The sequence below is a fragment of the Syzygium oleosum genome, unplaced genomic scaffold, assembly GCF_021117445.2.
Source record: "Syzygium oleosum isolate NSW1041296 unplaced genomic scaffold, Sole_v2.1 Sole_v2.05, whole genome shotgun sequence".
NCBI classification, from domain to species: Eukaryota; Viridiplantae; Streptophyta; class Magnoliopsida; order Myrtales; family Myrtaceae; genus Syzygium; species Syzygium oleosum.
The window spans coordinates 8,488,027-8,513,322 of NW_026607489.1; the positions used below are offsets into that span (position 1 = coordinate 8,488,027).

Consider the following 25,296-nt stretch of genomic DNA (forward strand, 5'->3'; position numbering starts at 1 on the left):
ATTTGGGCTTCCCTTTTCTCTCTTGGCAAGGCTTTGGCGTCTCCTCCTCCGATGCGATTGAGCCCCCCGGCAGCCACCGATACCCTGACATGGTCGATGATGCCTCGCGGCGCTTCTATAGCCGCCATACCAACCGTCGCACTCCACCACCACCGTGGCCCCCGTCGCCCCCCTCCATCCCCCGTCTCTCTCTCTCTCTCTCTCTCTCTCTCTCTCTCTCTCTCTCGCCCCCCAGCCCCGATGCGAACAAGGCCAGGTTGTGGTCGTTGAGAGTTTAGGAGTCAGCTGCTTTCGTGCACTGGTGGCTGCACCAGATTCAGTAAGTAGCATCTGCAACTGTCCTTGATAAAAGCTCGCTCAGCTGTTTCTTGGGAGCGCAACTTCCCTCCCCTTTGACATTTCCTTTGAAGGTCCAAGCCCTTTGACTCGGTTTTTTTTTTTCGCGGATGGGGATCCTTCCTTCGGTGGTAGTAGGCTGGGCAGTGGCTGATCCTTCATCGATGGAAATTTTCAAAAAAGTTCCCATTACTGAAGTGGCCAAATTTAATTTCAACTCTTTCAGAAAAAAAAAATGTGATCTTTTGGCTCTTCCTTGATCAAATCTTAGTAGCGGGTATCTTTATTTTTGAATTGAAGGGATTTTCCGTGAGAGGCAAATTTAAAAGGTGATAACCCAGCTGATCAGTGGCCTTTTTTTTTGCATATGTTGGAGAAATCGTGGGCTTTCTTGTCCGGATTTTCAGGTGTGTTTTTAACTTTAGCTTGGATTTTTATGGAATTTGAATTCATATTAATTGACATCTTGGATGGGTCAATCTCGTCAGGAATACTTGCAAGATAAACTTGAAGCAAGAAGGCATCGGCTGTGGATGGATGAAGTAGATTGTGCTGAGAGGAGGACAAGTGATCTGACGATTGGCCCCTGAATGGGGGGTATTAACATTGAACTATAGACCCACGGTGGGTATTCCTATGTCCTCCTTTTTTACTTCTTTTGATTCTTGATTTGGAATTTGAGCATAATAGCTTGGCCCTGTTAGCCGTTAGCTGTATCCTACAGCAACTTGCAGCTTGAAAGTGTCTTTGTATGGGGGAAGTTGATTTTGATTGAATCAGTGACGATTGGGATGGCTTATTAGTATATGAGATATATGTCTAGACAGAAATCCCCCCAATGGGCAGCATTGTGATTTTTTTCTTTTTTATAAGCATTGGCTTGGGGGTATGGCCTAGTTTAGGATGTTTGAAGTTGGTCAGGTTTCCTTGAATATACTACTCATGGAGGAGGCTCCCTTTTCTCTCGGCCATTTGTCTGAAGTTCCTTTGGTGTGCTTCCATCCGAATTATCAAACCGAATCAACTTATGACAAACCTATCTTAGGAATCCGGAAATGTACTGCGATAATTCCTGTCATTGAGAAACTATTTTTTTCTTTCTAAATGCTTAGATGAATACATCCTGACATATTCGATTTTTGAACTAAGTACTGCTGATCCGTTGCTGTTTGTAACAACATGGTCCACCGGTCTCTTTGATGATGGACTCTTCAATTTATCCTTCCAGAAACTCCAAGGAGTCCAACTTTACAGAGCTCGTGAATCGTGAATTTATTTAGAAATGTAAATCCTTGGGAGATTCAATTAACCTTCCGTTTCTTAGTAAAGAGCAACAAAAAGCATTGTGTGATGGTATCAGTTTTAAAATAATGCTACTTCTTACCTAAAAAAATGGAAAAAAAAGTGTTAGGTGGGATGTCGAGATACAAAAGTTGGGTAATAAGTTGAAGGCTACTGAAAACAAATAACCCTTATACCAAACATGCTATGCATTTTTTTTTTTGTCATGTATCACTATAATATAAAGACACGAATGCCATGCGGAAACATGTCATGTAACTTGCTAAATTGGAATATTGTTTCTCGATTGCAGGGAGTATGATTGTACTTCCAAATGAAGATTAGAAATTCATACTCATACTCGAAAATTCACAATTATTGAGATGCCTCTATATCAAAACTATTAAGTGTGGCGCCGTGGTGGTGGGTCTTGCGCTAGCGTCACCCCGAGTTTACATCGTCGGCTGTCGGCTGTACGGCGGTTCCCGGGTCATCAAAAAAAAAACTATATAAATGTTCTTTACCAAAAAAAAAACTATATAAATGTATATATGAATGTATATCAATTATGTTCTCTCTAAACTCTATCTTGGAGTGTTCACAAGAAAGAGGGAGATAAATTATGACAAAAATCATACGGCTAATAAGCTGGAGGAATATGCTGCTATTTGCTATCCCTATTTTTTGACTTATGAAGTTTGTTATGCAATCAAACGTTGGAGAAAGCATTGATCTGTACATATTAGCATCCTCAATAGCGTCGTCCTTCTGCGTTGGTAAAACATTTAGCAGCTTCGTTCTTCAAAATATTTTATTAGTGTAGTTTTACTTGTACTTTCCATAAGAGAAGAAAAAAGACTGGGGGTGTTCCAACTTCCAAGATGTCATGGATCTTAGTAATGAAGTTATTGTATTGTGCAACTGCTTTTTTGCTGGTTCCTTACATGTTATTTCTGCGTCAAAGACATTGGTTTTAGTCGCTGAATTGGTTTAACTTCTGTAGGAAGGTAAAGGAGGTGATGAAGATCCTTAAGAAGAAGCGCCTGGGGAATAAAGATCCAAAAATACAGCTTCCGACCCCCTATGTCAGTATCATGCTCTGCTTTCTTATATGTGCATAGTTCTGGATCCAGTTGCTATCTTCTTTTCTTTCTTCTAAATGGCTACAAGAGGCGGCTATCACTTGGCTAAAATATTTGGTTATCAATTTCAAGTAGGTGTTGGAGACTCTTAGCAAAAACTGTGGCAATAGCGTATTTCAGAATATTATTGAGTCTGTTATCCTACAGGAAATGGTTAGAATGGTGTTTAAAAAGATGCCTACTCTGTACCCCATGATTGACTTTTATTCTGAATCTGTTCATTTTTGAGATTGTCATTTGCTGTTTCTACATGCTCTGTGCAGCCAGATTTTAATATGATGGAGAAGTTACTGACCTTGATAGATACGTGGTGAGAAGCTGTAGGGGGACCAAGGGGAAGGTATCCTCAATACTATTCTGCATACAATGAGTTGAAGGTAGCCTTAGAGATCTTTCTGCTGTCTAGACTTCTAGTACGATCCTATGTTGCTTTTTCTTAATATGATTCCTCTATGACCATTGACAGACTGTGGGAGTTCGCTTTCCACCCCGAGAAGAAAAGAGTGTACCATTTTTCACTCCGCCCCAATCTCATGGAGTTCATTCTACCTCAGCATTCAGCAGTGCTGAAATTAACATAAGCATATCATCATTGTCTGTTTAAATCTTTTTGCAGCTGTTGGTGATATGAGTCTGTATACTTAGCTTGCTTGGAAACTTCCATTAAAAGATGAACTTAATTGGAGGACCTTAATTTTCTAGCTAGCATTATATCCTTCAAAGCATATCATTGTCTGTTGAGTTGATGATTAGTTTTGCTGAAATTGATCTAATGGGGCATAGTTTTGCTGACAAAGAGGATGCAATAGGTTCTCATAGTAGTAAGAACTTGAATTGATCTCCCCTTTTAGTGAGTTCTATGTCGCTTCAGCACCCTTATGTGGGAGGATGGCCTTTTTGAAATCAGAGATACATTACTCCTCTTTTATAAATTATGATGCGATGTTATGGTCACCCGTTAGCGGGTTTGGGTATGTTGAGGATGCCGTGCTGTTTGTGCCGGAGATGAACAAAGTATCTCATTGAATTAGCCTTGGAAGGCTACCTTTTTCAATGAGTCTCTTAAAACTGTCACAAGTACCTGTTGTTTGTTCTGATGTTGGAAATTGTGTGCAGAGTTTTCCAAAATCGATCCCCGCCATCTCGGTGCTAAAATTGGAAGCAGCAATAGCTGGTTCGGGCAATTCAGAGTAGGAAAATCTTATGACATTACACGTTTTAAGCATGATTCCAGATTGGTTCTCACTCATTTTGTGTTTTATGTCGAGGGAGGGACTCATGTAATTAAGGGTTATATACTTCCTTTTTGCTTAGAGTGTATGGGGCATTGCTGGTAATTAAAGGAAGTATCTGACTCGCATGTACTGGTACCTCATCTAGTAACCTTTTGAAGTTGATTATTTCCAAAGGTAGGTTGACTGAATTTTTCCCTTAAAACAACTATGAAATTGACTTCTGCCATTAGGTCCAAGCTGCTAACTTATGTGGTTTTCACCCCTCTTTAGTCGGTTTATATGATAAGCCACGTTAACCATGCCTTCTTCCGATTTTGTTATCCATCATGCTCCCAGGAAATATTGAAATTTATAGTCATCGTTTATGCATGTACAGGCACAAGTTCTTAAGAACATTTCCACCGTTTCCCTTGTCAATTGAGATTGGTGTTTTGAGTCATGAATTCCATCGATAAGATCCATGCCAGAGTTGCTACCGGAGCTTAGAATTGGAACTTCCCAGCAATCTCTATGGAAACCAACTGCTTGCTTGCAAAAGCAAAATCTCTATGGCGCTTCTATAGCTGCCATACCCACCGTCGTACTCCACCACTGTGGCCCCCGTTGCTGCGTCCATCCCAATCTCTCTCTCTTTCTCTCTCGACCCCGGCCCCAATGCAAACAAGGCCAGGTTGTGGTCGAGTTATCTGCTGCTGGAGTTGAGTTTAGAGTTAGCCGCTTTCGTGCACTGGTGGCTGCAGCAGATTCAGTAGCGTCAGCAAGTGTCCTTGATAGAAGCTCAGCTGTTTCTTGGGAGAACAACTTCCCTTTGACATTTCCTGTGAAGGTCGAAGCCTTGACTCAGGTTTTTTTTTTCGCGGATGGGATCCTTCCTTCGGTGGTAGAAGGCTGGGCAGTGGCTGATCCTTCATTGATTGAAATTTCCAAAAAAGTTCCCATTACTGAAGTGGCCAAATTTAATTTCAACTCTTTCAGAAAAAAAAAAACGTGATCTTTTGGCCCCACCTTGATCAATCTTAGTAGCGGGTATCTTTATCTTTGAATTGAAGGGATTTTCCGGAAGATGCAAATTAAAAGGTGGCAACCCAGCTAATCAGTGGCTTTTTTTTTTCCTATGTTGGAGGGATCAGTGGATTTTTGGGTGTGTTTTTTACTTCAGCTGGGGAGTGAGGTTGCTTGAATCTTATGGAATTTGAATTCATATTAATTGACATCTTGGGTGGGTCGATCTCGTCAGGAATACTTGCAAGATAACCTTGGAGTAGATTGTTCCGAGAGGACGAAATTGGCCCTGGTTGGGGGATTAACATTGAACTATGGACCCAGTGATCTGTCGTTAGCTGTGTCCTACAGCAATTTGCAGCTTGACCCAGGTGGGTGTTCTTATTTTATCTTAATTCGATCACATCTTGATATTTGTAATGGCGATGAGATTCCTCTTCTTCGCTTGAAAAGCAACTTCAAAACCAAAAAAGAAATGAATATACGAAGGGGGATGAATATGCTCTTGCCGACACAAAGCTCAAACTCCATCGTCCATTTTTATGTCTCCATCAGAGCAAAGGACCGGTCTTGGCCTTTAGCTTCTCCGGCTATAACCTTTCCAATTAATGCGGAGTTTAAAATTGAAACCTCCTTGTCCAGTTGGCACGCAAACTCAATTTTAATCAAGATATTTATATGAGAGTAGAAATGACCGCTCATACACGCATGCAATGTCGACGGATCCACATCCTTCGTAAAAGCCGGAAGTTATTACCATGTATACTTTCTATTTAAGTAATTTAAAAAGGATTAATATCACGAAAAATCTCAAACTAGTACACATGTAATCAATTTACTTAAAACTAATTTTTTGATCACCAAAACCCTAAACTGGTACATCTGTGATAATTTTGCCCTCCACTAATTTTCGTTAAATTTTACTGTCAAATCACTAAGTTGGATGACAAATGCCAGTTGACGGGTGTACTAATTTGGGGTTTTACAGGTGTATCAATTTAAGGTTTTTCGTGGAATTAATCCAATTTAACAGATGGTAAATTTGTCAAAAATGTACCAATTTCGGGTTTTTGGTGGTAAAAAAATTAGTTTAGGGTAAATTTGTCGTAGGTATACAAGTTTGGGGCTTTTGGTGGTCAAAAAATTAATTTTGGGTAAATTTGTCACAAATGTACCAGTTTGAAGTTTTTCGTGGTATTAACCCATTTAAAAAATGCATTTGACAACACTTTTGATCGAACAAAGACAATATTTGAATGATAAATCGATATTTTTTTATGTAGCCATTTCGGCATCAATCGTGCACTAGGAAATGTCCCGGGTTATATTGGTGTCCGATGTAGCTAGCAAGTATCACCAAGAGGGGTTGAATAGGTGATTTGAGTGATTTTAAAGAATTTAAAGCGGAAACGATTTATAATCAATAAAGTTTGAACAATGTTCAGATTCTGAATGTGCTAGTATGCAGTGTAAACAATATAATGAGAGATTAAGGATAAAGAGAACTGCACATAAGAAGTTATAGTAGTTCGGCTTAGATCAAACCTACGTCTACTCTCCCACGCTGATAGCCTACTGACTGGATTCCACTATATGATCAAAAGGGATTACAAGTTATGAGTGATAACACTCGGTGAATGACAGAACTCTGTATCTTACACAATTACTGTTACATAATGTCACTCGAAATCTCAGTATTTAGCTCAAGAAAGACAAGTAATAGAATCGGAACGTACTCAAACTTTGGACTTGTTGATTCTCGATTTCCTTCGCTGCCTTCTGCTCCTCGTTAATCTCCTTTTATACTCCTCCACTTCCAAACTAGCCGTTGGACAGTCTTCAGAGGATCATCGTCCAATCTTCACCTTGGACAAATTTGTATAAAATAGATTGAGTAGCCGTTGGTTGATAAAATCTGAATCCCACTGAATCTGGTCGCCTATACAACCAAAATCTTGGTTTTCATAAGAAGAGCTTTATCCGTTGTGATATATACTTGCCATAATGTCTGATTTGTCAATCAATTATAGCCTTCGATTGAGTCAATCAAAACTTTCCTTTTGTGAAATCCACACCAGATCGCTAGCCGTTATGTTTCGTTCTAAATAAATTCTGAGTCTGAAGAGTTTTTGGTTCTCGCTTTATAATCAGAAACAAAGTCAGCGTAGGTCTTCAGTAAAGTCTGAGTCCTTCAAAATTAGAGTCTGAAGTTCTCTGACATCTTAAGATAAAGTCTGAGTGTCTATTTCAGTAGAGTCTGAACTTTTCGTTCTGAAACTCGTAGAGTCTGAAGTTTTCCTTCTGAATCTCGTAAAGTCTGAGTGTCCAAAAAGTTAAGTTATCTTAAAGTATTAAAGTTGCCACTTCCAGAATATATTTACCTGGATCAAAATACTTCAGAGTACATATCAGATTTACAAGATTAACATGGATAGTTTTGTCAATTTCAAAATCTATTAAGAAATTGCCTCAACAATGCCATCACGTCATATATTTTTCTCTTCAGAATTTCCCATCATGCTCAAAAGCCGGTATTATATAGGGACGTCAAATGGGTGGTTCAGTCGAGAATTCAATATTAGGGTTAAGAAAAAAATTTCTCCTAATAAAAGATAATATATCTAAAAAATTCTCGTTGGGTAATATAGAAATATTTGGAAGGGGGGCAGGGCCATTACTCATCCCAAGTCCACCACTGAATTTCCGTCTCCATACTTTATTTCGTCATAATTCTAGTTTAAAATACTATTATTGAGAGACAATTTAAGTCGCTTTATCAAATCTACATTCAAAGTTTGAAAGGACTCGTTGAGAAAGATATTAATTATTGACTTGTGGTGCCTATGTGTACCACTAAAGAACATAAATTACACCCTTGATCACCGTAATTTTACAATTATTCAATTTTAGCCCGTGTATTCTTTTTTCTTGAAAGTACTTGTCTTAATATTTCCACTGCAACGCCTGACCAAAATGTCTAGTGAATCCGTTGATTAGTACGTGACACCTGCACTTACCAATCTCTACGATTAGTATCAACAAACTCAGTAGTAATGTAATTACTTACTCATTATTGAAGAGTTAAGGTTGACACTCGCTATTTTCTGCCTTTTCACTACTTGATAAAGTCACTATCATTAATTTCACGTGGGTTATTGTCATTTCTAGAGTCAAGAAATATGCTACAGGTCATTTGAGTAAAAAGGGTGGGAAGGGGCCACCAGCATCAGCGACCCTCTTGGGTATTATCATATGAGTTCCATACCCGCGACAGAATATTTGGTTTGAGCCATATCTATTACTCATTTTGAGCAAGCACGTCATCGTTGTCCCACCATGATTTTAGTGGGAGTAGAGTAGGGATTATCCAATATCAAGGCATGATCGAACCAATGCTCCAAAATAACCAAGGTACCTTAAGGCCGATGAGAGATTTGGGGATACAAACATAAGATCAGAGGGTCTCAAACCTCTTGGGAGTAAGCCCCATACCTCTAGACCAACTACCGTTGTGGGGGAGGAACCTTTATTTTACTATACAAATGTAGAGAGTTAAAGTTATTAGCAAAAGATTTAAATATCACAAAGACTTTTACATATAGGTACCACATGTTGAGGGCGAGTGCTGACTAAAAAATTTTCACTGGATTTTGGAATGAAAATTTGACGAAATTACTTATACTGTGGTTAGAGAAGAGCACGGTAATTAAAACTTATGACAAATGAAAATAAAGGGGCCAATCATGATATCTCTTAAAGTGTAGTGATCAGAAGTGTAATCTCTTTACACTGTATTTTATATTCCTTGTTTGCGTTAAGAAACCACTATATAAAAAATATATATAATTTCCCAGTAACTGAATACATGCAAGCTCCGACCAATAAAAAAACGAATACATGCAAGCCAGGACCATCAAATAACCACAAAAATTGGATATTTGTCCAGTTGACCACTCATCCCATCAACCAAACACGAGAAAAAATCTTTCGATTATAAGATAAAGTGGTCCATTATTTTGGAAATAGATATGTGGGACAACATTTGTAATGGGATCGTCTATACACTGATCTGTTTACATACTGTCTTCTTAATAGATCTATCAAGTAAAATGTGAACAAGAGAATTGATTCTACCTCAAGATTATAAAATGTCAGTTTGTACATGATATTAAGCCATGCATCTTACAAACAATCTAAGAGAACAATAAATAAATAATGGAAGTGTGATGGAAAATTTAACGTTTCAGCACCATGGGTATAACTTCTACTTGTCTCGTAATAGTGTGTGATTAGTATACAACGACAATACGTCTTAAGTTTTATCCTATCCAACTTTTCAACTGCGCTTTTAAATATTAAAATGTCCTTTTGAGTAATTTTAACCGGTCACAATGACTAAACTTTATTAAGTATATACTAATTGTTGCGCAAGCAACCGCTGGAACTCTATATGTTACTATTTAATAGAACTAAACTATGCCTATGCAATGCTTTTCTTTGCTATTTGTTTTACTTCTTATGACCTATATCTTGCATGTTTGGATAATTAAATGCATGATGCATATGGATTTTTATGTGTAGTCTTTGATTTGTCAAAAGTTAATGGTAAACCTACCTATTGCTTGACCTTATAATTATGGCTAATTCACATGTAACTAAGATGAGTGGATCAAGTAAAAATACTCGCAAAAAAAAAAAGGAAAGATAATGCTCAATTATTTGAAATTTACAATTTTCTATTAGCAGGTATTAATTTTACTAATTAAAGTTGCCAATTCAAAATAATGCAAAATTATTGCCCCTTGAAAAAAAATTATTTTCTCCTTAAAATTAATCTCCATTACGAAAATTACATAACAAGGTTAGGAAAAATCTTTTTGTATAAAATTATGAATAATCTATCTAATTAATAAAGAATTAATGCATATAAAAATATGGTTAATACTACGAAAAACCTCAAATTGGTACATATGTGACAATCTTACCCCAAACTAATTTTTTGACAATCAAAAACCCCAAATTGGTATACCTGTGATAAATTTACCCTCAGTTTATTTCCTTTAAATTTTATTGTTAAATTACTTTGTTAAATGGCACAAGTCATTTGCCTAATGTACTAGTTTTATGTTTTACCCTCAGTTTGTTACAAGTGTACCAGTTTGTGATTATCTGTGATTTAATCTAATTTAACGGAAACTAATTGAGGTTAAATTTGTCACAAATGTACCAGTTTTTGGTTTTTAGTGGTCGAAATATGAGTTTGGGGTAAAATTGTCACAAGTGTACCTGTTTGGGGTTTTCGTGATCAAAAAATTAGTTTTGGGTACAATTGTCATTAGTGTACCAGTTTTGGATTTTTCATGGTATTAACCCATAAAAATATTACAATGTATGATTAACATTAGAGGTGATTGGTTCCCGGTCAGGTCCAATCCCACCTCAGAACCGGGAATCAAATCGGGAGGACCAGTTCCCAATTTATGGGGACTGGGGACTGGACTAGCTGGTCTTGGGACGATTCGGTCCAGTCCGGTTCCAATGGAACCAATCACTTATTGTCATTACATTGAATAAAAAGAAATATTTGGAGAAAAAATTCTAGTCACGAATCGGGACACTTCTTTGCTCTTTGAAGATTATTTGTCTCGCATTATAAAATTCTGGTCTGGGCGTCCCCATGACCACATTCCACACTTATTGACTCGTGTCGGATTTCTTCAACCAAGAGGAAGTCGGACATTACATTTGAGTGTTGAACTCTAATGAGAGCTGCGTGAAAGCTGAGCGTGTTGACGTCGAGTGAGGCGTGACAAGGCCGCGAAAGGGAAAGGCATCGACGTCGAGCGAGAAGTGAGGCGAGGCCACAAGAGGGAAAGGTGTCAACGTCGAGTGAGGCGTGAGGCGAGTAGGAAAGACGTCGACGTCGACGTCGAGTGAGGCGTGGGGCGAGGCCGCGATAGGGAAAGGCATCGAGTCATCGATGTCGAGCAAGGCATGAGGCAAGGCCGCGAGAGGGAAAGGTGTCAACGTCCAGTGAGGCATGAGGCGAGTAGGAAAGACGTCGACGTCGAGTGAGGCGTGGGGCGGGGCCGCGATAGGGAAAGGTGTCGACGTCCAGTGAGGCATGAGGCGAGTAGGAAAGACGTCGACGTCGAGTGAGGCGTGGGGCGAGGCCGCGATAGGGAAAGGCATCGAGTTCTCGATGTCGAGCAAGGCGTGAGGCGAGGCCGCGAGAGGGAAAGGTGTCAACGTCGAGCGAGGCATGAGGCGAGGCCGCGATAGGGAAAGTTATCAAGTCGTCGATGTTGAGTGAGGCGTGAGGCGAGGCCGCGATAGGGAAAGGCATCGACTCGTCGATGTCGAGCGAGGCGTGGGACGAGGCCGTGAGAGGGAAAGGCGTTGAGTCGTAAGACGTCAAGCAAGGCGTGAGGTGAGGCCGCGAGAGGGAAAGGTGTTGAGTCGTCGGCGTTTGAGTGAGCAAGGGGTTACTGGTTAGGCGAGAGGGAAAGGTGAGAGCACTGAGAGGGGGAAATTGGAAAGGCAAATTAGGGTTTCAGTTTCTACTTTCTTCAAAAATTTAAAAAAAATTAAAATATATATTTTAGGTCCGGTCCGGTCGATCTCATTCTCAATCTAGAACTGGACCGCCCGGACACCGGTTCCACTTTTAGGAACCGGGAACCAGACCAACACTCCCGAAAATCGGACCAAATCGGCCGGTCCGGTCCGATCCGGGCAGTTCTCAATTCGAGCAGTCCATCTGACTCACCCCTATAACATCATCCTAAAATTCCTTGGAAGCAAGGATTAGTGGTGGCCAAAATCGTGTTCTCCGTTCTTTCTCATCATGAAGAGCTCTCCTCTGCCCTTTGGTGGTAGGTCTCCTAAATCCTAAACCCTAATCCCTGTATCTCACAACGCAAATCAACCCCTTCTGAATCCCCTGATACGGTCGCTCCTCTCCACATTAGTGGCTCCTCCACAACAAAGAGAGTGGAAATCTGTTGAATCCCTACAACCCATAAACCCTAATCGTTTCCTAAAGCCCAAAACCCGGTAATGATGCCTGAACCACTCTTCCTGCCCCTAACCTCTGGAGCACTACCAGTGAGGGTAAGGTGAAGGTGTTTTATGGTCGGCATCTCGTCCAACAAAATTCTCGGTTGAAGTCCATATCGGAATGCTATGCAGTTCTCCTGATCGCTCTGCGTTGGGTCTTTCATACTTGAATCGATTACATCTAGTCTCGGGTAAGTCTTTCTGTATGCTATGTTTTTGCTTTGGAAAGTGATCATGGAGAGGGAGGAGGAATCAGAGAGTCGAATGGCAGTACTCAGCAAACGATTAGGCAGGCTTTGGTCAAGAACAGAAGTTACTGCAATGGATGAGGCGGTTCCTACAAGCAAAATCAGAGAAGGTAGACTTACCCTCGTTGGCAAGCTGTTTCAAAACCCAAAGATAAACTTTCTAGCATTCCAAAGCACAATGAGGAAAGCATGGAGACTTGAGAATGTAACCCTCTCCCCTTTGGAATCTGGAATTTATGCCATTACCTTCATGACTGAGAAAGAACTTCTGAGGGTGTTTGAAACTGGTCCTTGGTCCTTCTCGAGCCATCTATTGATTCTCAAAAAATGGGAACCAGATATGCTTCCACACCGATATGAGTTTGATACGTGTCCTTTTTGGGTGCAAATCCACGGACTTCGTTTTGAATGGCTTACAGAAGAAGTCGTTCTAAGAGCTGTTAAAAGTCTGGGTCTGGTAATGGATGTGAAGGTAGATGCGAAGGGTGTTGCAGCTAACAAAATTGGGAAGGCGAAAGTCCTCTTAGATGTGAAAACCCCTTTAAAATCCGGATTTATTGCTAGCAAGGGAGGGAAAAAGCTCTGGTTGGATTATAAGTTTGAGAGGCTCCCTAATTTCTGCTACTCTTGCGGTAGATTAGGGCACAACGCAAATTACTGTGAAGAAGTCGAATTCAAAGAAGGGAAATCTGAAGCTGAGGATGAGTGTCTCTATGGCCAGTGGCTTAAAGCCGAAGTACAGGGTCACAGTCCTTTTATGAAGCTCTTTTATGGGAAGTTAAAGGAGGAGGATATAGAAGAGGAAATTATCTCTGAGACCCCAATACTTTCCCTTCAGATTGTGCCTTTTCAGGGTAAAGCCCTGCAACCTTTCTCTCAGCCCAACCATATTCAAGTAGAAAAGGGAAAGAACATAATGTTTGGGGATACAAGTATGCAGTCGCAGCAACAAGCCAAGAGGGGTGAGGACTTTATTCCAACCAATCTGCCGTTTCCAGGTCAGAGCAGTGGCTCTACCTCCCCTGATGTACAAATGCTCCCAGAAGTTGCTCAGAATAAGAAGCTTAAAGAGACAAAGAAAGCTGCTGCTAAGAAGAAACGCAGGTACAACCCCTATGAAGCACAAATGGTAAACTCGCAGCTGCTAGATGAAACTCAATTACTGGATACACCTATTCAAGTGGTGTCAGGAACAATGGAATGGGCTTTGGTGGCTAGCCCTAATAAGCCACCGGGTTACATATGAATATTATATGCTGGAATTGTTAGGGGTTGGGCAATCCCTTGACAATTCAAGCAATCAGAGCCCTTGTGGCTCAAGAAAAGCCCCGTATACTATTTTTTATGGAGACTAAAATCAAGAACAAGTAGTACTTCGACTCAGAAGGCAGCTACGACTCCAGAACAGTTTTTTGGTAAATCCGAGGGGTATTGCCAGGGGTATGGCTATTTTTTGGGATGACAGAGTATCTTTATCAGTGGAATCAAACTCTGAATTCTTTATAGATTTGGTGTGCGTATTAGAGGAAACAAAACAACGAATGCGACTGACCTTTATACATGCACCAATTGAGTTCCGGAGAAGGCTAGTTCTTTGGGAAGATATGTACAACATTAGCCACTTGACTGATCGACCATGGGTCTGCATAGGAGACTTCAATGAAATCCTTTATCACTGGGAAAAAGTAGGGAAGCGCATGGCGGAACATTATCGACTCAATGCTTTCCGAGACTTCATCAATACTTGTTCTTTAATGGACTTGGAAAGTAAGGGATGTGCTTTCACTTGGACAAATAATAGGGATGGAGAAAATCATGTCAAGGAGAGATTGGACAGGGTATTGTGCACTATGGACTGGCGAATTTGCTTTCCACACGCTGAAGCATATGCATTGCCGGCAATAGGGTCAGACCATAGTCCTATTTTGTTATCTCTCTTTCCCGAGTTAGTGAAAAGGAAAAAAGACTTTAAATTTGAGGTTTTTTGGCTGGAAGATGAGGAATGTGGAAACATCATTAAAAAAGTCTGGCACTCGGAAGAATTGATGAATGAAGATCTGCTGAAGAGGCTGAAAGTAGTATCATTGGCTCTATCTAAATGGAGCAACACAAAGTTCTCCAATGGAAAGAAGAAAATAGACCTTTTAAAGAGAGAGCTTCAGGATATCTCCAACAACCAACACTTGCATTGGGACAGAGAGAGGGTGGAGTTTCTGAAAAATGAAATCGAGAAGATGTGGAGACAAGAGGAGATGTATTGGGGTATGAGATCGAGAGTAAATTGGCTCAAATGGGGAGACAAAAACACTAAATTTTTTCACGCCACAACAATTCAGAGGAGACCGAGGAACAAAATCTCCATGTTAAAAAATGAAGAAGGGGAATGGGTTCATGATATAACTCAACTAAAGTAGCACACATCTCAATTCTTCAGCAACCTTTTTCAAACAGTCGGCCCTCGAAATTTCCAGCCAACACTGGAGGACTATCCTTGTCTAGTAGGGGAGGACATGAACTAGATGTTAACAAAGCCAGTGACACTAGAAGAAGTAACTGAAGCAGTCTACCAGTTGGATCTACAAAAGCCCCAGGACCCGATGGTTTAAATGGCTAGTTTTTTCAGCATAACTGGAAAGAGCTACAACAATCAGTTTTCAGGGAGGTACAAAACTTTTTTCGCTCAGGGTATCTCAACTCAGAGTTGAACAGAACATATAAATCCCTCGTTCCAAAGATCCCAAACCCGGAAAAACTGGAACAATTTCGCCCCATAAGCTTGTGTAACTTTGCGTACAAGATTATATCAAAAGTCTTGGCAAACCGATTGAAAATATGCTTGCCAAACTTAATTTCTATTGAGCAAAGTGCCTTCATGAGTGGAAGACAAATTCAGGATAACATCTTAATTGTCCAAGAGGTGCTACATCAGTTGAGAATCAGAAAGAGAAAACCAAAGTTTCAAGCAGTGCTTAAACTTGATATGCAAAAAGCTTATGACAGAGTTGAATGGGATTTTTTGGAAGCTTGCATGGGGAAGATGGGTTTTAGTGATCAATGGGTGAAGTGGATTATGCAATGTGTCTCTACTATGTCCTTTAGTGTCAAGCTAAATGGAGAGCCTCTACCCTATTTTCAACCAACAAAAGGAATTAGACAAGGTGATCCCCTCTCCCCCTATTTGTTCATCTTGGTGGGTAATGTGTTATCTTTTTTGATGAAAAAGGCAATGGAGGATGGAAGTATAAAGGGGATCAAGCTGAATAGATTCTGCCCCACGCTATCTCACCTCTTGTTTGCAGACGACTCAATCTTTTTCCTCGATGGAACGATTATGGAATGCCAGAATGTTGCAGCTATTTTGAATCAATATTGTTTTGCGTCTGGGCAATCAATAAACTTAAACAAGTCAGGGGTATATTTCAGCAAGGATTGTCCACAGAGTTTGAGACAGAATATGTCATATGAGCTTAGAGTTCCAGAATTAGAGAAGACGGGGAAGTACCTAGGGATCCCTTCAGACTGGGGGGCATAAAAAAAACATATGTTTGCTTGGATACTAGCAAGAGTAAACACGAAACTAGCAGGTTGGAAGGAAAATCTAATGTCAAAAGCTGGAAAAGAAATATTCCTCAAAGCAGTGGTGCAAGCACTACCCCAATATGTTATGTCTATCTTTAAAATCCCCGTCTCCATTTGCAGACCAATTGAAAAGAAAATTGCATCTTTTTGGTGGAAAAATGGTGAAACACAAGCTGGACTACATTGGAGGAAATGGGATGTTCTGAAACGAAGAAATGATAGTGGAGGACTTGGATTCAGGGATCTAATGGCTTTTAATGGGGCTATGTTGGGAAAACAAGCATGGCGAATTACCCAAAACCCTTCCTCATTATGGACTCAAGTATTGAAAGGGCTGTATTTCCCTAATTGTGATTTCTGGCATGCAGGGAAAGGGACTCGTCCATCATGGGGGTAGCTTAGTGTTCTGATGGGGAGAGCATCTATCCATCATTCCATTATGTGGTCTGTGCGCAATGGGGAATAGATTAACATTAGAGAAGACAAATGGCTTCATAGGGGAGTTATTGGGGGTCCACCTAATCGTGAGGAGCCTAAGAGGGTAGCTGAGTTAATTTTGCAGGAGGAGTCGAATTGGAATGAATCGATGGTACAGCAGCTTTTTGATGAACAGATTGTCGATGAAATTCTTGCAATCCCATTGAGGTCACATGACACTAAAGACAATCTGGTTTGGTTAAATACCAAATCGGGATCCTATCTGATTAAGAGTGGCTATAATAGAAACAGAGACCTTGCAATGAAACCAAACCCAAATCGAGGCTTCTTCTTCATATCAAACCCCGAAGCATTGTGGATAAAAATTTGGAAGGCAAACACGAACCGAAGACCAGATTTTTCCTATGGGCGATATGTCAAAATGCATTACCAACAAAGGTAAATCTATACAGACGAAGTATTGTACCAGAACCGATGTGTGAGCTATGTCACCAACATCCCGAAACTATTGAGCATCTTTTTCTCCTCTGTCCATGGACGAAACAAGTCTGGTCCAATCCTTCACTGCAAATCAAGTTTCCCAATCAAGGTCTCCCAAGAATTGAAGAACGGCTCTGGAATTTTAGCATCACAACTATAACTTTTGAGCTACTTGCGACTGTCCTTTGGCTTATTTGGAAATCAAGGAACAATTTCATATTCCGAAGACTGAAACCAAACCCAAATCAGCTGGTGAATTCAGCTCAGTTGAAGCAAAATGAAGCACGAAAAAGCAATTTAGGAAAAGGAAAAGCTATTGAAGGCCAACACTTACCTCAAATATGGCGAAATCCGCAACAGGGAGTCCTGAAGATCAATATTGATGCTTCCTTTATTGAAACGTTCAACATCGGGGGCAGTAGCTGCTGTGATGCGAGATAGCTATGGAAGAATGGTAGATGGTTTTGAAAAAACAGTGAGGGCCGACTCTGCAGCTCGAGCCGAGGTCAGTGCTCTTCTAGAAACGCCAATCTTCTGCTCTGAACGGGCAACGGATTGCCTTCTACTAGAGTCGGATAATTTAGACTTGGTTAAAGCCGTCACATGTGTAGATTATTTCAAGTGGGATATACATGTGCTTATCTTGAAAGCCAAAGATCTATTGAAAAATTTTACAGATATTAAGTTGGCCTTTTGTAATAGAGAGTCCAACAAAGTGGCAGACTGAATAGTGAAGGCTCAAAGAAAAAATGTTCTGCCACAGAATTGGAAACTTTACCCCCCTCCCGATCTTGAGAGTCTACTTTGTGTCGATGCTTTGCCATTGTACTCGCAAGCTAAGTCATGAGAATTGTATGAATATGGTTCTTCTGATCAAAAAAAAAAAAAAAGAACACACATGGTAACAATTTAGAGAGTTTTGTGGGAGAGTCTGTAATACTATTTTTACATAGAGGTAAATATAAGAACACACATGTAATACTATTTTTACCCCCCTCCCGATCTTGAGAGTCTACTTTGTGTCGATGCTTTGCCATTGTACTCGCAAGCTAAGTCATGAGAATTGTATGAATATGGTTCTTCTGATCAAAAAAAAAAAAAAAGAACACACATGGTAACAATTTAGAGAGTTTTGTGGGAGAGTCTGTAATACTATTTTTACATAGAGGTAATGTGACATTCCGAATTTTGGCACATTTTTGGGATTTATAAAACGTGTAATTCGTCAGTGTGCTTATAGTAAAATCTCGCCCGGGAACTGATCACTCCCGGTTATTGTTTTTAAAATTGAGATTTCGCTAGAATCGCATTCAATCGAATTTGGCCGTTATTTAGAGCCCAAATTTTGGTGTTGAATTTCTTGGAATTCCGGAACAAATTTAATTGGACGGTGTCGATATTAGTGTGGCCAATCTCGATATTACCCGGGATACGTGAAAAGTGAATTTTTGACCGGGTACGAATTTGGACTGGTAAATCATCCTCTGAGTGTGTTTTTATTAACACCCTTTTTGGCCAAATCCTAAAAATATTAATTAGGATTTTTCGAGGGACCGTTAGATCGTTTTTGGATTCGAATTGTGGCCATTGGATCGCGATTATTGCGATTTGACCACTCTCTCTCTCTCTCTCTCTCTCTCTCTCTCTCTCCCCGCCGGTCTCCCCTTTTTGCGTGTCTGACCCCCCCATGCGACTGTCACCCCACCCACTCTCACCAGGCCCCATCATTTCCTCTCTTCTTCCTTTTCTTTTCTTTTCTTCTTTTTCTTTTCTTTTCTTCCCTTCTTCTTCTCCTTCGCTGGTCTTGGTTCTGCCGGCTTCCGCTTGTTGCTGCGGCTGCTTCTTGCTTCTTCTCACTGCGTCGCCGGCCATCTTCGCCGGGACCAGTACGCCGCCTCCCTGTCGCGAGCCACCGCCATCCCGGCTTCCCTGCGGCCGGCGGCTCCCACCGGCCACGTCCTCGGCCTCGTCGGCGGCTGTCTCGGCCAAGCGCGAGCCGCGCCAGCTCGCCGGCCCGATCGCCGCCTTGTCCGCCGTCGCGGTCAAGCTCCGCTCGCCTCCGTCGCCCACCACCGCCGTCCAGGTGAGCTTCGCCGTGCGTCGCTCGTCCACCTCCGACCGTCGCAGCTGCTTGTCCCGATCGGCAGGGACGGCCAAGCCAGCCCGGGCGGCCACAACGGCGGTGTCTCCTCGCCGCCGCTCGTTCGCCGTCGTCCCGCCAGTGCGCGAAACCGAGCAGGAAGCCACCGCGGACCGCCCTTGTCGCCGCCGTCGTCCTCGCGTCGTCGCCGGCGTTAGCAGTAAGTTAACCCCTAATCCCGTGTTTAGGGCGTTAAACTTGCTTAGGGTAGTTTAATTTATGTTTAGTTTGTGTTAATTGTGGGTTAGTGGTTAATTAATTGTGTTTAGGGTATAAGTTATTGATTAGTTTATTGTTATTGATTATTATATGAAATGTTATTATTTTCGGAATTTAAATATTATTTTATTAGTTAATAAATTAATTCCGAATTAAATATTATTATTTTTATTATTAAATAATTAATTTCCGAAAATTAAATAGTATTATTTTCGAAAAATTTTCTAACGTTAATTGTGATGCCAATGTTGGATTTTACCGTATAAATTGGCATTTTTAGCAAATGATTTGAATGATTTTGATTTGAGAAAATATTTCGAATTTTAGAAAATAATTATTTTCGGAGATTATTAATTAATTAATTTCCGAGGTTATTTATTATTATTTCGGAAAAATCTTGAATCTCAAATTATGATTTTCAGCTTGTATGGTGACGATTATGGCGTGAATTGTTGTATTAAATTGATTAGATGGCTAATTGTTTATAATGGAAGTTTTCAACGAAAATTTGTGGGATTAAATTATTTTTGTGGGTATGCCAAGAATGACAGTGATGCATTGTGGTTGATAAACATGTTTGGCATCGAAGTTTGCAGGAATTGATTGACTGTTTGCATGTGTGACCACTTGGTTTGTTATGCGGCATTGTGTGAGCACTATTCATGGACGCATGGGCTAATTGAAAAGATAATAATTGGCCGGTATGCTTGTGTGCTCGTGTGGTCACACGTTAAAGCCGTCTTGCTGTGTATCGCTTGACGTTGCCCGATTTATCGGATGCCTGGGGATAATCTGGAGTGCCGATACCCCGGATGCCTTGTCGCGGCCCGAGGCCGGACTCGATGCTCCTTACGGGATACCATCTTACTGTGTATCGTTTGATGTTGCCGTATTGGAATGCCGTCATCCTGTGTATCGTTTGACGTAGCCGTACCCGACGGGGCGGGACGGAGCCCAGTTTTTACCGGTAGACCGCCATCTTGCTGCGTATCGCTTGATGTGTGGTGGCCCCGAGGGGGGCGTAATAATTGGAATACGTGTGATGCATAGTGCTTGATTATGGGGTAGAAAGCGCTAGGCATGGTATGGGACGTGCCCAAGCGGGTTTTGCCTTATAATCGAGACACGCGCGACTGTGTTGCATTAATGCATGGAAAATCTCGTTAAATGCTTCGAGTATGTGACATATGCATTTCATCAACGTGTGTACCAAGGCGAGGTGAGGATGCCTGTGGCTGTTAATGATGTTGTTGTTGCCGTTTCGCCTGTTTAGGGACCCCCGTGCGAGTTGGCCTCCTAAGCGGGGCTTAGGCCGTTAACTTATTGAGATTTTATCTCATTTGTTGTTGTTAAACCTTTTTCAGGACCTTAGCTTGTCGTTGCTTCTTATGCGGTTTGGAGTACCGTAGTTTTTGGTTGATCTTTGAGGGTTAGGCCTGAAAGCTGATCTTTTGGATGGAGTAGATTAACCATAACCTTTGTCTTTTGCTGGTTTTTGTGGAAACGCCCGAAGTGGGCCTGTAAGTATGTTCCCAGGGGTTAATCAAGTGAATATTAAAATGGCTTTTGTTATGTCTGGTTTTCCTCTGCTATCCCTGATTTAATTATTGTCTGGGGATTGTTGTGTTGGTTATCGTTTCCGCTTGCGTAATTCAAAGAATGAAAGAAAAGGGTCGGCGACGAGTCCTGGGATGTCGCATTTTAACGACCATAGCGGGATGTCGTGCGCCCGTGGGGTTCGGGGCGTGACATCCCCGTCCGAATTGGTATCAAAGCAAGGTCAGCTCGATCCAAGTTTGGTCGAGACCTGGAGTGATAAGGTGTGATGGGTTTTGGGATAGTGAGTTAGGAAGACACTAAGTGCCTGTGTTTGGTTGTTAGCTTTCTCGTTCGTAAGCAGATTGCTCAGGAATTTTAATTCCTTGTTGGAATTGGAAAGTAGGTTTCTGTAAAGATCCTGCGAGATGGACAATCCTGAACCGAGAGCCCCTAGGAGGAGGGCCGAACCAGGTCAGGCTGGTGCCAGAAGGAGAGCACCAGGGGATCCTAGATTGGACCAGATCCTGCAGGCTTTAGAGACTTTAATAGGGCAGCAGGCTCAGAATCAAGCCGCCGCTGGCTGCATTGCCTGCTTGCACCGCACTGCGCTGCATGCCTGTAGATGTTCCGTTAGGCGGCAATGGAAATGGGAACCAGCCCATGCACAAGTTGGTGGAGCAATTTCTGAAACTCAAGCCGCCCAAGTTCACTGGCGCGGGTGATCCTGAGGCTGCAACCCTCTGGATTAGGGAGTTGGATAAGGTTTTTGCCTTATTGAGATGTACAGATGAAGACAAGGTGACACTGGCAGTCTACCAATTGCAAGGTAACGCCAGTACTTGGTGGGAAGCTACCCAGAGGAGGGTATTTCCCGAAGGTACGGCCCGGGTGTGGGGTGCCTTCGTGGAAGCTTTTTATAATAAGTACTTTTTGGACTGCGCTCGAGAGCAGAAGATGAATGAGTTTCGGCGTCTTCGGCGAGAACCAATTGTCGGTAGACCGATGCTGAGGCAAGGTTTCTTGAATGTCCCAATATGCCCCGAGGTTGATTGAAGACCCAGTTGACAAGGCAAGGAGGTTTAGGGATGGGCTGAAACCTGAGATTAAGGATCAACTGGTGCCCCTGAATCTGAAGGACTATAATGAGCTGTATGAAAGAGCGCAATTAATTGAGAGAAACTTGGCTGAGAGGACAGCCGCGTCTGGATCGCGGTTTGTGCCAAACAAGGATAATCATCGGTTTGGGAAGAGACCGATGACAGGAAGTAAGTTCCACGTCCCTCCTAATAAGAAAGGTGGCGTGAGGAAACCGGTGTACAACAATAATGGCCCCTGTCGATTCTGTGGAAGACACCATGGATCAGCCCCTTGCCCTATGAGGACGGGAGTTTGTTTTGGATGTGGCCAGCACGGCCACCACGTGAGAGACTGTCCACGCCAGGCAGCGGGAGCGCAAAGACCAATGCAGCAGGTAGGACAACCTGCAAGTAGTGCCCCGCCGAACCAGTGGAACCGACCCCAAGTGCAAGGCAGGGTCTATGCTGTCACAAGGAAGGAGGCGGAGGACTCGCCTGCCGTCATTACAGGTACGGTTTCATTACACGACCATGCTGCCTATGCTTTGTTTGATCCTGGAGCTACGCATTCATTTGTGGCTAAGCAATTTGTGGAATTAGTGGGGTTAAGTCCGAAACCGCTGGGAGTGGTTTATAATATTTCTACCCCTTTAAAGGATAGTATAGTGTCTGCAGTAGGCTGTACTGGTTGTAGATTATCTGTTGGTGGTCGTGAGGACAGCATAGATTTGATTGTTTTGACGATGTTCGACTTTGACGTGATTATTGGAATGGATTGGCTCACCAAGCAACGAGCCACGGTAAACTGCTATCGTAAGACGATACAGTTTGAGCCAGTAGGGAGTGTCGGTTTTGAGTTTGTCGGGAATCGAGGAGGACCTTCGATCCCTTTAATCTCGTCACTCGAGGCGACTCAGTTATTGGATGAGGGTTGCCAAGGCTATTTGGCGACTGTAATTGACACTTTGGTAGAGGAACCTGGTATGCAAGATATTGCTGTGGTGCGAGAATTTTCGGACGTTTTCCCTGAGGAATTGCCTGGGTTGCCCCCAGAAAGGGAAATCGAATTTGTGATTGAGTTGGCCCCTGGAACGGAACCGATTTCTAAGGCACCTTATAGAATGGCATTATCGGAATTGAAGGAGTTAAAGGTTCAGATGCAGGAACTGTTGGACAAAGGATTTATTCGTCCTAGTGCATCACCTTGGGGAGCGCCAGTTCTATTTGTAAGGAAGAAGGACGGGTCGTTGCGCCTTTGCATCGACTATCGGCAACTCAATCAGGTGACGATTAAGAATAAGTATCCGTTGCCTAGGATAGATGATTTGTTTGACCAACTTCAAGGAGCTTCGGTATTCTCGAAGATAGACCTGAGGACAGGTTACCACCAGTTGAGAATTCGAAAGGAAGATATACCGAAGACGGCATTTAGAACGCGCTATGGACATTATGAGTTTACCGTGATGCCGTTTGGTCTGACAAATGCGCCTGCAGCTTTTATGGATTTGATGAACAGGGTGTTCAAAGAATATTTGGACAAGTTCGTGATCGTGTTCATTGATGACATTTTGGTGTATTCGAAGAGTTCAGAGGAACACCAACAGCATTTGAGGACAGTGCTGCAGACCCTTCGAGATCATAAATTGTATGCCAAACTTAGTAAGTGCGAGTTTTGGTTAACTCGAGTGGCTTTCCTTGGACACGTGATTTCTGGGGAAGGAATTTCAGTAGACCCAGCTAAGATTGAGGCGGTTATGAATTGGCCTAGACCAACGACGGTAACTGAAGTTCGGAGTTTCTTGGGATTGGCTGGCTATTATAGGAGGTTCGTGGAAAAGTTTTCTGCTATAGCCATGCCCTTGACGCGATTACTGAAAAAGGACACGAAGTTTGAATGGACGGATAAGTGTGAGCTTAGTTTTCAAGAGCTTAAGCAGAAGCTAACTACTGCACCTGTTCTAACGTTACCGTCTGGTTCAGGGGGATATGAGATTTATAGCGACGCGTCATACAAAGGATTAGGATGTGTTTTAATGCAACATGGAAGAGTTGTGGCATATGCGTCCAGACAATTAAGACCACACGAACAGAACTACCCAACGCACGACTTGGAATTGGCTACTATCATATTCGCGCTTAAGATTTGGAGGCATTATCTGTGCGGAGAAAGGTTTCATATCTATACGGATCATCAGAGTTTAAATTATCTATTTTCGCAAAAAGAATTGAATATGAGACAGCGTAGATGGATGGAGTTGCTGAAGGACTATGATTGTGACATTTTGTATCATCCGGGTAAGGCTAATATGGTAGCTGATGCATTGAGTCGAAAGTCCTCGATTGCGCATATGATGGTTCAAGAATGGATTTTGCTTGAAGGAATTCGAGACTCGGATTTCAGGTTCGAGGTAAGTCACCTCTCGAGTTTAATGGCTACTCTCAGAATTGAACCCGAAGTACAAATTAAGATTAAAGCAGCGCAACCTTCGGATCCTGAACTGCAAAAGATTCTGCAAATGGACGCATCTAAGAGGAAACCTGACTTTCAAGTATCCGATGATGGGATCTTGAAGTTTCGTGGACGGTTGTGTGTGCCCAATGATGAAAGACTTAAAGAGGAAATTTTAGCGGAAGCTCATCGCAGTAACTACAGTATTCATCCGGGCAGCACAAAAATGTATCAGAATCTTCGCCAATATTATTGGTGGAATGGCATGAAAGGAGATATTGCCAAGCATGTGGCTAGATGTTTAACGTGTCAACGGTGAAGGCTCAACATTGTAAACACTGGCGGACTACTCGCAACCTCTGGAAATACCAGAATGGAAATGGGAGCATATCACGATGGATTTCGTGATGGGTCTACCGAGGAGCCAAAGAGGTAATGATTCCATCTGGGTTGTGGTAGATAGACTCACAAAGTCTGCTCATTTCATTCCAGTGCGAAAGGACTTTGCCATGGACAAGTATCTTTGAGTTGTACGTGAGACATATAGTTCGTCTCCATGGCGTGCCGTGACGATCACGTCGATCGAGACCCCAAGTTCACCGCCACGTTACGGAAAAGTCTTCAAGGCGGCATGGGAACAAAGGCTGCGATGCAGACGCTTTTCATCCATGACAGATGGACAATCCGAGAGAACGATTCAGACTCTCGAGGATATGCTACGAGCCTGCGTTTTGGATTTCAAAGGGAGTTGGGAAGAACAATTGCATCTTGTCGAATTCGCGTACAATAACAGTTATCAGCAGAGTATCAAAATGGCACCTTTCGAAGCACTTTATGGCAAACCCTGTAGGACTCCTGTTTGTTGGAACGAAGTTGGAGAACGAAAGATTTCGGGACCCGAGTTGGTACAACAGTCGTCGGATGCTGTTAAAGTCATCAGGGATAGACTAAGGACTGCTCAAAGTCGCCAGAAAAATTACGCAGATAGGCGACGTAGACCATTGGAGTTCCAAGTTGGAGATCATGTGTTCCTCAAGGTATCACCGATGCGAGGAACGTCGCGCTTTGGCAAG

The 25,296-nt window shown here is 42.1% G+C and overlaps 2 protein-coding genes and 1 long non-coding RNA gene across 3 annotated transcripts; 1 reads left to right on the forward strand and 2 right to left on the reverse strand.

The window, feature by feature from the left end:
* Positions 1-10,735: 10,735 nt before the first annotated feature.
* LOC130138215 (uncharacterized) lies at positions 10,736-11,260 on the reverse strand. Its single transcript, XM_056311631.1, has one exon. The coding sequence runs from the start codon at positions 11,258-11,260 to the stop codon at positions 10,736-10,738; it is 525 nt and encodes a 174-aa protein (XP_056167606.1).
* Positions 11,261-15,498: 4,238 nt separating this feature from the next.
* On the reverse strand, positions 15,499-17,063 carry LOC130138141 (uncharacterized). Its single transcript, XR_008816554.1, has 3 exons — positions 16,956-17,063; positions 16,787-16,879; positions 15,499-15,683 (listed from the first exon to the last, which is right to left on the reverse strand). It is a non-coding gene; the product is annotated as an uncharacterized LOC130138141 (long non-coding RNA).
* Positions 17,064-21,310: 4,247 nt separating this feature from the next.
* LOC130138216 (uncharacterized) lies at positions 21,311-23,764 on the forward strand. The gene is made up of 4 exons (XM_056311632.1): positions 21,311-21,742; positions 21,834-22,816; positions 23,291-23,419; positions 23,755-23,764. Exons 1-4 carry the CDS (start codon positions 21,311-21,313, stop codon positions 23,762-23,764), a joined length of 1,554 nt encoding a protein of 517 aa, XP_056167607.1.
* Positions 23,765-25,296: the final 1,532 nt, after the last annotated feature.